This window comes from Charadrius vociferus, unplaced genomic scaffold (genome assembly GCF_000708025.1).
Source record: "Charadrius vociferus isolate BGI_N301 unplaced genomic scaffold, ASM70802v2 scaffold54, whole genome shotgun sequence".
Lineage (NCBI taxonomy): Eukaryota > Metazoa > Chordata > Aves > Charadriiformes > Charadriidae > Charadrius > Charadrius vociferus.
In genome coordinates, this window is record NW_009648350.1 from 880851 (window position 1) to 895166 (window position 14316).

At 46.2% G+C, this 14316-nt stretch overlaps 1 protein-coding gene across 1 annotated transcript in view; it reads right to left on the reverse strand.

Moving 5' to 3' along the window:
- CLIP2 (CAP-GLY domain containing linker protein 2) overlaps nt 1–11520 on the reverse strand; it is a 61779-nt gene extending 50259 nt beyond the window's left edge. The window contains exon 1 of the mRNA XM_009885181.1: nt 11409–11520. Coding sequence (XP_009883483.1) covers nt 11409–11520 — 112 coding nt within the window. The remainder of the gene's footprint in view (nt 1–11408) is intronic.
- Nucleotides 11521–14316: the final 2796 nt, after the last annotated feature.

Genomic DNA, 14316 nt, shown 5'->3' on the forward strand with positions numbered 1-14316 from the left:
TTTCTCTGAGTTTCCGATATTACCTTGCTCTGCTTCCCCCCGCCAGGAGTTGGGCTGATCTTCACAGCGATTGCTCTTTGCAAGAGCTCACAGCCTGCAGCCCTGAAAGGTGCCTTCTCATGCCCTGTCTGCAGCTGGTCTGGGGGGGAAAAAGTACAAAAACTTAACACCTGACATGCAATAACGAAGGAGGATACTTGGTTAGTGCCTTATCAGCATGCTAAGAGAGGCTTGTTCCCAGCGTAACCAGCTCTCCTGGAAGACAGCAGAGAGTTAAGCCGCTGTTAATTGAACCACTGGGACAGCAGCCGCAGAAAGGCAAGCGCCATGCTTTCTCTCGTCTATGTAGGTTTTTTCCTCTTCTTAGTAGAAACACGACAGTAACACAATTATACCATCCCTCTGAATCATCCATCCAACTTGCCTGAAAGAGGGACACTTTAAGGGCCATCTGCAGCATCCCCAGGATCCCAGGGGAACTGTAGGAGAGGTAAAGACCAACATCTCTTAATTGCCAAACAAACTTGTGCACAACCCGAGGGCTGCGCTCCGCTGAAACACAGCTTGGATTCATTACTTCATCGGCCATTTATTTTTGCAGCCATACATCCATGTGCAGATCGCACAGACTATACATCTCCGCAAAGGTCACACAATAGACTGATTGTCCACAGATCCACGCTACACAGAATGCAGAGTTTGTTGGGCTGTTTTTGTTTTGCCTAATCTTATAAAAAGGATATTTGAGAGCAGATTAACACTGAGTCATCTACTTTATTCCAAATATCTGGCTTAAACAGCTAAGTACCCAATTCAAAAGGCAATGAGCTGTATATGAACAGGCATTATTTGCAGAAAACCCAAATCGCCTATATGCAGTGGATGTCTAATGCTTTTTTTTGTTGTTTTTTGGGGTTTTTTTGGGTGTTCTTTTTTTGTTCAAAAAAACCCACCATGGTCCAGATCTGACCCTAAAAAAAATACCTGAGCTATGATATGAACATAGAAACCTGCAACAGGTATCTCAAACCCAACAGCTATAAGTCTCAGAAATGATACGTTATACCTTTCCAGGGGTGATGGTGGGCAACGCGAGAAGTGGTGGTGGTCGGGAAATCCCTAATGTAAGCTCATGGACAAAGCTGTGGAAACTGGATAGTTGAGCCGCAGGAAAATCTCAGCCCACAGTCCCACCAGGCACGCTGACTACCCTCGGGCACACAGCATGCTCCCAGTGCCAGTACATCTTACCGGTTTGAAAGACACATGTGGACTATCCCTCCCTCTTATGCCATTTCTTCAGAACTTTATCAGTTTTTAACGCTTTTACCCTCTGAACACACCTGGCCAGGGCAGCAGTCAGTCAGTCAGTGAGGACGAAGTCTCCAAGTCTTTTTTGGGATCGCGATTTTCTCAACATCATACATTCCTTATTTGAATTTTTTTTGTTCAAGGTCTGCACCAAGCCTGTCTAATTTCTGGCAGGGTTTTTTTGAGCAAATACCGCCAAATAGAACATTTTGCAATAAGCTATTATGTGAAATAAATTATACAGCAATACATAAGGCTCCTGTCATCTTCAGTGATGTGAATCCGAAACAACTGTAGAGGTTTAAGTGTGAAATAAGACAAGCACCCCCCCAAGCGCAGGACTGAGACGTTTGCCCTATATGCTTAATGACTGCGTACCCTCAGCCAAATTACAACTGCGCTAATGCTTACAGACGCAGCACTTCAGTCAATGAAAAGGACTACGGGAAGCGGCGTCAGAGAGGGGAGCTGCTGCTCCTGGTGCCAGGAGCGGGAGGGCAAGAGGCCAGAAAAACCTGCTGGCCAGAATAACTGTTCCACTTTCACCGCTGACTCACAGGATGACATGGGGCAAGACCTAGTTAGTTCTCCAGGTTGTCTTGTGTGGTAAAACGTGGCAAATACCGATCTACCTCAGAGCCTCAGGCTTCACAGGTGGGGATGAAGCATTCGGAGTGCCTAGAACAGAGGTTTCATGCGTGCATAGCAGGCTTATAATTACAGAAAGTGAGAACGACTTACAGCTCGTGCTTGGTAGGAATTCCTAAAGCAGCTTGGGAATATTCCCGTAGCAGCAATTAACTCCTGCGTAACAGTGCCCTGCAAATTAGAGCAGTGGCAGTGCGCTAGACTGCACAAAGCAACTCCTGAATTTTTGGCGTAGGTTTAGTTTTTAAGAGGCACTCGTGGCAAAGTTCGGCACTGCCTTCCTCTGCAACCACTTAAAATCCCCAGGCACAAATATTTCCTTTCTCACAAAGAATTTTGTAAGCAAGACCGTGCCAGTAATGTGCTCTGCAGCATCCTCGAGGCCATCCACCACCCAGACGTAGCACACAGGACACACATTTACCGCGCTGGAAAACAACATTGCCGAAAGAGCCACGTTTGGTAGTAGAGACTGACTTGCTTAAGCCACAGACAGCCCAGTTTTGAAAACTCGTATTATTTTAAAGTGGGTATTGTAATACACGGAGTTTTTTAATAGACTACACTATCACATAAAAAACAATTTCTTTCTTTTAAGGAGATATTACTAACCAGCATCTTTATTAAAAATGTCAGTAAAAACCTTACTAAACCCAAAATAAATAGAGAAAAATATCTAAGTATTTTAAAGGCTTTTGTGGAGACCAGTTCACCCATTTAACTCCTTGCAAGGAGGATGCTTGTGTGCAGGGTCAGTGCGTGACAGTTAAATCCAACCAATGGCCAATACTATGTAGCAACAGTCTGATGCCACTGTAATCCTATGGATTCTCATCACAAATCCATCTATGCCAAAGACAACCTTTCCTTTGATTTCAATGAATATTGGCTCAGGCCACTAATGATTCATCTGCTCTTGCGGGATTAGTTCAATTGTTTGAAGCAGAACATGCAGGAGCAGATTCGACCCCGAAGCTGCACCCTTACTCCAACGGGTGTAACTGCAAACAGACTGATGTTACTGCAGACTTACACCAGCCCCGCTGAATAGGATTTGGTTCATTATATTCAAACCACCATAAGCTGAACATCTGTGGGAAGCAGATTTTCTTTCCCTGCTGTTCTGCAAGGAGCTACAGATAGAGAGAGCAGGAGGGCATCTGACCTCCATATGCCTTCGGTGCGCACTCGCGTCTCATTCTACAGCGAGCACGCTGAATATTAAGGATTAACTACATCAAATCCTTCTAAGAGCATCTAATGATTAAGACAATTAAAACCAGACTCCCAGTTGTCTCTAGATGTCACCTGTAAAGCTGATTAAATCAAGATTGACTCAATGCCCATTTATATTGCTCACAATGCACCAAACCACCTCTCCTTGGAAGAGTAATGCTGCCAAAGGTCCTTCTCTTCTTCAAGAGGGGGAACAGAAGGGGTGGGGGAACCACCATCTCCAAAAACTCCCAGAAAACCCAGTATTTCAGACTGCAGGATGGCAGACAGAGTGGCTCATGAGAGGGACGTGTGAGCTGAATACAAGCCCTACGCAAATAGCCAAGCGGTTGGTCCACAACCATGCCAGAAAGCACTGGGCTTCTGGATAGGCAGCAGGGATTAGAAGCAAATACGCAGGGTCTCACCAGAGCATCAGTGTCCACGACCAAACGGATTCGTACAGAGCAATATGACCTACACGCAGGGCACTTCAGTCACCGCACAGTAATGATGAATGAACACGCTCAGGCTCTAACGAGCACTCAACCAAGCTTCTACCGTGGTTGTCGCAGTTCCTACCCCTCAGCTGTGCTGACCATCAGCCACCACGGCTCCTCTCCCATTTCAGCTGTACATCAATCCTAAATCAGCAAACTAGCAACTCTCACTTGCAGCTTTTTCCCGGGCAGCCTTTGAAAACCCACTTGTGTTTTCCTTCAGATATCTGATAACTTCTTGAACCGACAACTGCCTGTGTGTACATGGATACACTAGCTGTTACTAATAACTGAGAGATAATCTGCTGGTACAGCAGTAGTCAGAGGCATTTGATCTTCAAACATGCTCCTTGGCACTGCCCAATTCCCCTAGGAACCGAAGATGCTGCGTGCTCAGACCCGTTAAGATAAAGCAAGACCTAATCAAACTTCACAGACACCGATGACGCATTTCCAGCGACGATCACTAATCTGACTTGAGGAATATCCATTCACGCTTGCAGCGTGGATTTAACTGAGGACAGCGCTGGGATGAGAGCTGACAATACCCATCACTCCACGAGGCTTGAAGCAAAATGGCAAAAACCAAATGTTTGCTAGAAATAATAGCCGCCTTTGGCCCCATGATGTGGGGTCTTTTCTCTCAATTCAGCAGTGCACTACACCCCAAGTTAATATTAATCAAGAGCCACAAAGCCTTGGAATAGACAAGAATTAGGTCCCTATGTCTGTGCCAGTCAATCAGCTGCTCCGGCTCCCATTTCTTTTGTTTCAGACAAAACAGTAGTTTAGTGTCTTTCATATTTATTTGGGAACAAGAATTAATAGATTGACACATAACCAGGCAGCTTCAGCTATATTTCTTGTTAGCTTAATAAAAAAGCCTATGCTAAGAGACTGCCAAACCACCAGTGATTACCTGAGAATGAGCTACCCAAGCTCTCTCTTACTACCGAGGCACGAATTCCTCATCAAGGACACCTCCCTCTGTTTTACTGCAAAATAATCCCAGAGGCAACAGAAATGACTTCTTATTGCTGTGCATCCAGCCAATTTACTCCAACAAAACACTGAGAAAATTTAAGGGCAAACAACTGATTTCCAAGTTAATTTACCGAGATGCTGCTGTTAACCCTGTTGCAGATAAATAAAAGAGAATTAAGATTTCCCACGGAGGAAGGTAAGAGCAAGGCACTAATCCTACAGAGGAGCTAAGGTGAGATTTACACTCCTCAGGTATAGTTCATGCAGGTATAGTTTGTTAACACAATGGGGCTTAGATGTATGTGAAGAAACTTTTCTGCATAGAATTGCTGAGTGTCTGAAAGCTAGCAGCAGCCCTCAGAAGATAGCTGCGTTCCTAGAAAACAAATCGGAAGACAAAGTTAACTCCACTCGCTTCCCCAAAAGATTCAAAACTCAATTCAACCCTGACAAAAACATTATGCCACGCAATTTTCATAGGAAATCTCTTTTAATTGCAAAGGGGAGCCTGGGATATAACCCGTGGAGTCCAGTCTGTTTGACCCTCTGTTGACCTCTTCTCATTCTCCGACGCTAGGAGTGATCAGTCCCGTTGGGAGCGATTGATCCTGTTCAGGCTGGAGGGACAGCTCTGACCACACATCCCACCTAACCATGCGAACTCAGGGACTGCACCCAGCGAACCCATCCCAGGTGAACGCCATCCCAACCTGAACCCAGCCCTGGACAACGTGACACTCATCCCCTCGGCACAGCAGTAACTATCCCCCAGGACACAGCCAGCCTCAGCTGATTAGGAACCAGAAACCAAGAGCAACTACCCACCCCAATAACTAGCACAGCTCAAGCTTATAAAACCCTCATTACAACATACTTAGTTTAATTACCCTACGGAGCCAGTCATCTAGCACTCTTTAATAGCCCTGCGAGCCCTCCAGTCCGCTTTGCTTTTATTTTAGTGAACAAAAGCATCATACAGCGCTTGCAAAGGCAGACATTATGCCAGCAAATAGTTCTGCACATTTATTTTTCATCAAAAATAATGTATGTACGCTTATATGAAAATGAGAAGGCGTTCCCAGGCTCCTGGCAATGCTGTATAGTTTAGCTATGAAAGTGGCGATAAAACTGGGCACCCACTGAAAAACAGTTTTGATACTCATAGCTGTGCCTAAACAGGATATTCAGGTCACAGATACTCGCACCTGCCCATTCAGAAAGACACGGTCCATCTGTAAAATTCAAGAGCCAGGCTGGATGCGTTTAAGTTTCACAGAAAATCTAACAAGTTTAGGCTTTTTTGCCTGCGGCGCTGAAGCCTCAGTGGTGCCCAGCTCCACCTGCAAATACTAATTTTCCTCCTCCCACCCCCCCTTCTCCCTTTTGCCAGTGTTCTTTAATTGAAGAAGAGATTTAAGAACCATAAAAAGCACTGTAAATGAACGCCAAGGCCAGCTGATGGCAAAATGCAGTATGAAAGGCAAGATTTTCTCCTCTAACCAAGTTACTCTAATGCTGCTCTGCGCGGACAAAAACCACTCTGAAATGTGAACGGTTCCCTTCCCAGCGGCTTTCACCTGTTCCACCAGCTGGGAGGGCTGTGTGGACCCATTCATCACAGCTTCCATTCTCTCTCCATCTCGCAACTCCAGGGGAAAGCAGGCTTTTCCAGGAGGAGAGTAGGAAAGAAACTAAGACATATGAGCTTTGTAAGCAACAAGAAATCCAAACATTATACTGAGCCCTTTACCAGTGACCCACACCTTTTGCACAGAAACCTCTCCTGCACATGGGGTTGAGAGCAGTAACTTTCTTTACTTGAAGCATGGGAAATAAGCCAACACATTTGTGAGAAACCCTCTGTCGAGACAGCTAGAGATGAATTTTCAGTCTGGTTTTAAGGAAAGTAGTTACCACAAAGCAGCAGAACTTATTTTTTCCATTGTTCCAGCTTTATGGGAAAGAAGGGAGGGAGATAGTTGATCTGGACACTACTCATCGAGGCTAATGATTTCCAAGAGTCCATATCAGGTACCAGTCCCCCACTGACTTTCAGTGGAAATGACCATTTCAGCTCTCCTTCACAAAAAAAAAAAAAAACCAAACCCACAACAAGCCAATGGACCTAACCCAGAATACCACCACAAAAAGCCCTTATACCTTATGGGCGGCTGAAAGTGCCAGCTCAGGCAGGAGACACGGTAACTCTCCCCTCCAGAAGAGTTCAGAGAGGACTCGCCACGAGCTGGTAAGAAATAGGGGCTCTGAATAAGTTTTGAGGAAAAATAATTATAATTTGGGTATACTGAGCCAGTTTGTCACACACACTATGACTACATCACATATGGTCTCTGTGGAAACCTAAAGCCATGAATTGCGAAATTATATATACATGCGCACACACAGCACCGTACATCGGCATCAATCCTCTGTTCTGCTATGCAAGATGTGAGTTATCAAGAGTATATGGAAGTGTTTAACAGGGTACATCTCTACTGCCTGGGAAATGAAGAGAGTTGAAGGATGAGAGACACTTGAATTTCTACAAAAGATTATGAACAGAGTGCTGTGGAAAAGAGAAAGAAGAAATCAAAGCATCGTTGTGTATTCCAGTCTAAGACTTAAAGTACAGTACATCTCCTTGCACTTTTGCAGACAAGACCGATCAGTTTGTGGGAAGGAAGGAGGAAGAAAGAGCGAAGCCTTCCAAAATTCATTTGCATCTAATGGCTCTCTGACAACTCTCTGGTGCAACTGGAGAACAAGCACCTTCTTTTGACACCCAATCTGGAAGATAAAACCTAGATGTGCGGTCTTTCTGAGCCAGCCCAGGGCTACGGCAGCCAAGAGAGAGCTCAGAGCCAACAGCCTGTACATTGTTACAGTTTAATTCTCTACTTTTACTAGATTTATGGTTTTCTTTTGCAACTGTATTTCATGCTTTTGAGATTTCTGCCTGCCCCCAAGGTAGCAAAATCAAGATGAGCAACGTTGCGGCTCTGTACTTTGTAATCCAAAGCACAATGGTTTTCCTCCATTAAGCTGCAGGGCTCAGGCGGTTCACCAAACGCCTAAAACGGAGAAGTCTCTATTAGTGTTTCTGGCAAGAGGCAGGTAAGTGGGGAGGCAACGCACAAGTTCAGAAAAATCCAGTACTCCGAGATCCCCCCAGAGTCAGGCAAACCCTGACAGACTCCCAGAAGCACTCTCAGTGCACAGACACAGTCTGCAGAGCTCATGCAGATGTTCAGGGACAGCACAGAGCAGAGCCCGTGGTTTCTACAGGGTTTCCCAAATGCCTCACATGCAGCCTCCTTCATGCAACTTTTGAAAACGTGATGTAAAGCTTGGTATCGTTAGAGGATCTTTCCATCCCATCTATTGCATTGAGGGCACTTTCCTGGACAGTGACAGAAGAGGGCGGAAAAGCAGAAAAAGCCCTTTGCAATATTCACATTAAACACACAAAAGAAAATTGTTTTCGGCCTCTCCATCTCTGCCATTGTCCCAACTCTGTGACACCGGGGAAAGCCCTCAGTGCTGACTGCACACCTCCAGATCTAACAGCCCTCTGGCTGGCACACAGGTGTCTCCTCCGGAGAAAGCCGGGTTATCAGTACTGCCGTGAATTAACAGCAGTGACGCACTTGGAGGCCAGAGATTGAGTGATGCAGGTCGGGAAGACAGAAGAGCGAGGATGGGGCAAAGCTCCATCACCTTCCTGTGTCCCAGACCTGATTAATCCCCGGAAAGGTAATGAAATCCAGTCTCCAGGACCATCTATTACCAGGTCCTGTGGCTGCAGGTATCCTCAAAGCTGACGTCAGTGCCTGCTGTGGTTAGGATCTCAGTGATGTGGACACTTGGCTCTAAAATAGAATTAAACCACTTTGACAGAAAAAAACTATTATTTTCCCTTGGCGTTTCTCTCTGCCGACGGCTAAGTCCCATGACTGCCTGTGCTGCGGCGAGCCCCACAGCCAGCACAGATGCTGCCACTCTCAGAGAGGCACACAGTAAAGTCAACAGGATTGTGAGACGCACACTTTGCTCACCACTTCAAACTGTCACTGGAAAGGAGATGAGCAGAAGCCAGCGAGGGGCTGGCCAGACCTTCGGAGAGATTTGCAGGAGGAAGAGCAGGTACAGGCCACGCACAGACACGGCGGTAGCTCTGTGCAGGGGACAGAGCGAGATGACGATGCTAGGGATGACATCGAAGATGATGCTACAAGCCCTATCGCAGCCGAGCACTCACTGGGTAAACAGCCCCATTGTGCTCTGTTCTCACCTTCCAGCAAGGAATGGCTCAGTGCTGCGACTGCTCCGGCAGCACCGGAGCTCCCTGCAGCGTCCTGAGGGGCAGAGGAGCAGCAGCGCAGCTCACAGCACAGCGGTCCCAACCCACCATCCCAAGACTTCTCCCCTTCTCCATACATACGTTTATTCCAGGAATATAACTTATTTTAGAACTTCTCAGGCAGAGGTCAGACTCATTTTGGTGCAGATTCTGCCTGCGCTTGGCCGGCTTTGCTGAACATCGATCACAGTGACGGATGGCTGTGGCTGAACAAGGGACAAAGAAGCTCCAGCAAACAAGCGCTGCATTCAGCTGGAGGGCTGCATCGGACCCCGGTGCCGACTATCAGTGCTGACTAACTCTTTCATACTGCAACACACGCATCGCCTGCGTTTGCTGAGATGCCTCTGAGCAAAGCCTCTGAGGGGAAGACAGGTCTGGCATCCTTTCCTCTCATTTTTGGGTGTTGTTTTTTTTTTTTTTAATCACTTGAAGAGGAAAAAAAAAAAATCAACTAAAGATAACCCCATGCCACACTGCAATTATAAATCCAGCATGAAGCACCTCAAGAGGTTCACAACCAGTAGCTAAATACAGTGACTTCACTGGAGTCCTTCAAGTTCATTTCTCAATCACAGTGAGGCACTAAGAGAAGCAAGGGGGAAATACAGAAATGGGTCTGGGGGATAACTTCAAAACAGACAGCCAAACCTATAAATTTATCCTAAGAATTTCCTTTGTCAAGTTGTTCTTCCCTCTAGCAAACAGATATAAGGAAGCTTCAGTATCTTTGATTTGGATGCTGAATTAAGAAATTAGTTTTTCTAACATTAAAACCCACTCAAACACAGAGAGTGCAATTCAACTGTTTGCCTCCACATCTAGGGCCAAGTCCTCAGCCGAGGAAGAGCAGTGCCGCTCCACTCCCTACAGTGCTGTATTACTCTGAAAGACCTGGAACTCAGCCCATGATCTCACGCAGTAACTGGCCCCTCAAACAAGACCTTGCACATGTGGAAAAAAACAAGTCAAAACTATGGTTTTTACAATACCGTTCAAGGAAAGAACGTACAGAGTGGGAGAGATGATACACATGCTATCAGTCACTGAAAGAAGAGACAGCTCAGCTGAAGAAATCCACGAGCAAAGCAGAGCCCGTGATGTGCAATAACGGAGCAGAGCCCGGGTTGCTCAGCAGTGAGCATGGTCTTTGCATGGAAGTCCTGCGTGGAGGCTGTGCCTGAGCCACATTCCCAATGGAGAATGTTCATGGGATGAGGGCACGTGCTCCAGCACAACAGAAACTTCAGAGATGGGGTTTTTGTTTGTTTTGTTTAACTAACACTTCTGCATTACTCTGACAAGAGACAGCATTGTCTGCTGACCTCATATTTGCAGTATCATTATCACAGACTAATTTGTCATAGCATGCTAAAGCAAATTTTGTCCAATATTATTCCCTATACTAAAAATGTTGCCTGACAGGTACAAGGCTTTCCTGCTTCTGCCAAACACTATATATATAATTTTTGGGACTGAAACATATAGCAAAGTAACCAGGCACATGGGCAGTGGCCTGAATTATGGGACAAGAGGCTGACAGATCTCAAGAAGCAACCAGTGACGTTGTCCAATGAAAGTGTAATATACAAACAATTGATAGGATAGACATCATCCTGATGCTTTTCCCCAGAATGAAGAGGAAAGCCTTTGTCAACAAAGTGAAACGAAAAATATTACATACAAAACTTGCACCTTGAATATTTGCTAAATTATATGTAATAAAAAACCAACCCAGCAGTCAAAGAAGCCAGAAAAATTAGTCCTAAGCAAAACAAACCTCAGACTCTTCTGCAGTGTTAATTATACTGTATAATGGCAGTCTGTCTAGCTTAAATATACACTGGATATAGATCAACGGACAGTAAAGCGTGTGTATGCATACCTAGGTAAGTCATTATTCAAATCCCAGTGCTTCAAATGATTCTGTTCAAACAAAGGCACTAATTTGAGGTAATCAGCACAGGACAAATCACCTTAAGTGCCTGGTTCTTACTCTTGCATTATCACAGGCCAGAAGCAATGGCTATAGGACAGTGTTTAAGAAGATCATGGGTTCCCATCTCCCTAATTATTACCAGATCTTCAAATGTTAGTGTCTGTACAGGTACGCACACGCAAAGAAGCAAGACAGTAGGCAGCACCTCTCTGATACACCCCAGGATCCATCTTTCTCCCACCCACTCCACAACCTGCCTGGTTGGTGCATTACTAGGGAGAGGGAGGCCACTTACTCACCCCATTACACTTGTTTTGATCCATGCTCATGATCAATCTACGTACAGATGGGGAATTTCACATCCTACTGAATGTGGGCACTATTAGGCCTTTGCCTTTAAGCCAGGCAATTGCCCGGGTCAGCTCATGCCCCTGCTGAATTAAGTCCTTACCTTCTTTTGAACCAGTAGTGACAGCAGCTGCAGTGGTCCCTGACGCCCGTCCCACCGGGCTGGAGTGCTTCCCGGCCCGGCCGGGGATTTTAAGTCCACTTGGCTTCAGCATGTTTGCTGTCTCCTGTATCTCAGGCTCGTATTGCCAGTGCCTCAAAGAGCTCTCCTGGTATCACCATTCAGGCTTCTCGATGATGGACCTCTTCTTCCATCGTCACAGACCTGGGAGAGAAGAGCACAAAGAAATCAGATAGAGAATGGGTGGGAGAGCACCAAACAGGCTCCCGGGAAGCAGTGCCCAGCTGCCTCCTCTCCCCCCTGGGAGGGCCAGGATCTTTCATTTCTTCTCCTGTAAAACAAGGGTGATCATCGCCTTCATCTCCCATCTTAATGTCACGCTCTTTTCCCCAGTCTTGCGGTCTATACTTTAACCCTGGAGTCCCGGACCAAAGCAGAAGCTTCCCAGAATGACCAACCAAGAATTTACATTCAATTTGGGATCTGAGCGATGGGAATTGTTGTCCGGTTTTACATTGTAAAGTCTCAGCTCATGCATCAGCCAAGAGCCAGTTCTGCTGCTCTGTGAAAGCACTGTCAGAGCCCTTAATGAAGGCACACTAACGACCCTCAGTATGAGACCTTTGGTGCACGACCCCCATTTTCAGCAGACCTCAGGGCAGCCTCTCCAAATTCACAGGAGGAGTCATCCAAGATGGGGCTTTTCAGATCCCATCATTAAGAACAAATCCAAAACCTCATTACAGAAAAAGGGCATCTAACTCTATGGATTTGCAGTAACACTGAAAAAAACTTTCCAAAATCTCAGCATGACTCTACCAAACTACTTGTTAGTGAAGTCACAAACTCTTCCCTATGCCATTCCCTTCCCAGTAAGCAAACAGAATAACACCTCCAAATTTTTTTGCAAGGATGCACCATTAACGAGCACACAACTCCTCAAGCAAAAAATTTTATGACAAGAAAAGAAAAATAAAGGAAATGACTAAGTTGCTTAAAAAAAAATATGCAAAAACATTCTTAATGGATAAAGAAAAACAATCAAAAAATTGAGAGTATCAGCCAAAAGGAAGCTAAGGCTGGCTGAGTGAGCAGGCTGCGATGTGGAGGGAAGGTGTGAGCCAGGGACAATGCCAATGTAGCAGAGGGACTTGCAAGAAGAGCAAACCAAGGACCAGCCAGATGCCAGGGGACACCCAGACCTGCCTCCTGGGCCAAGGAAGGAGGCAGCCTGCTGCAGGCAGCACCCTGGAGAATTAATGTAGCAAAGATTTACAGATGCTGCGAGTGGGGGAACTGCAATAGCGGGGACGGGAAGTGATTAAGGCATGAGTAAGGATTTCACCAGAGGCTGGGTCAGAGCGAGGGGGGGGCTGGCTGGGCTCCAGGGAAAGCTGCAAGCAGACACAGAGGAGGAAAAACCGCAAGGAGAATTCCAAAACTGTATTCTTGATGGGTCAAATATCTGAGACACCAACGAGCGTTTCAGCAATAAGAGTCAGTCGTCCCACACCGACTTAGAGAGACAAAGAAAGGAAGGATCAGCAGAGAGAGCCAGGGAGGGAGCCTGAGTGAAAACCCAAGGGATCAAGCCCCATCTCTTCCCCACGTCCCCCACAAAGGGTGTCCAACACCTGGAGTGGGTTCAGACACCTGCAGACAGCACCAACTGGGGAGCATTTAGCTTACACAGAAGTCAGAGCTGTTTATGAGAAGCGGGATGCTCAGATCAAATCACCAGCAGCAGGAACAACGGCCAAGAGCAAGCAGTTCTTGTTAAGGAAGAGAAAAACCAGCCTTCCTGCGACAGAGCCAGCAAGGAGCAGATGCTGACACTGAGTTGGACAGCAGGCTGCAGCTTCCAGCTCTATTTACCAAAAAAATAGGGAGACAAGTAACAGAATCTGGAGGTGAGAAACATTGATCAGCCTGGTTCATAAGCCATCAGACATCTCCCTCCCACCCACTCCATCTCATATGACACATTTTGCCCAGGGCTAGCTTTGATTTTACAAAGCAACTTGATTTCTAGCACTTCTGCTGGCAGGCAATGGGCTCTACCAAGAGATCTCACCCCACCTCCATCACCTTCAACCTGAAGGTTCGCTCTCTTCGCAATACGGCCTTCCTCCTAGATTTAACACATCTCATCACCCGGTCCTAACTTTTGGTTAGGAGGTTTGCTGCCGTACTCGTGATTAAGCAAGCTGGGGACGCTGCTTCTCCCAGATCAAACACGATGGCTGGTTGAATCCACAACCAGGAATGTGGATGGGGGAAGGATAAAAGGACACAGGGGAAGGATAAAACAGCAGTAGGGAAGAATCTAAGCACGAAAGGGTGCCAGAAGAATAAAACCATTTTACAGTTTTTCAGGCCTCTGTTAGAGGGAGTCTTTAGATCCCCAACTTTGCAGCCAGAACCACGTAAACTTCAGGGAGACAGTGAATTTAGTCTGTTCCTCTATTTTGCTGCTCATCTATGAAGAGTCAGGAAACTTCAGTTCATTTTCCCTCTGCTGCTCATTGTCCCTGAATATCAGCTGGGCACAGAAGTCACAGGATATTGTGATACTCTGCTCCTTCTCTGGAACTGGATTTTATTTTTACACAGGGGGAAGAGAAATAAGAGGAAGTGCATTCCCGCTGCCTAAAGATTTCTGCCAGAAACCTTTATGCAAACACATTTGCTTTCAACGTACTAATGCTGAAAAACAAATGAACTCCACAGGCTGCTAATTAAGCTACCCTCTGAACAGATAGCTTCTTTTATCCAGAAATACAATCACCGCGGCTAGTTCACGGCCACGCTCCCTGGGGTCTCCGCGCCACACACCACATTCAAACACTTCTGAAGTGCCACCCTGCAGGAGAGCCAGGCACCCCCAGCG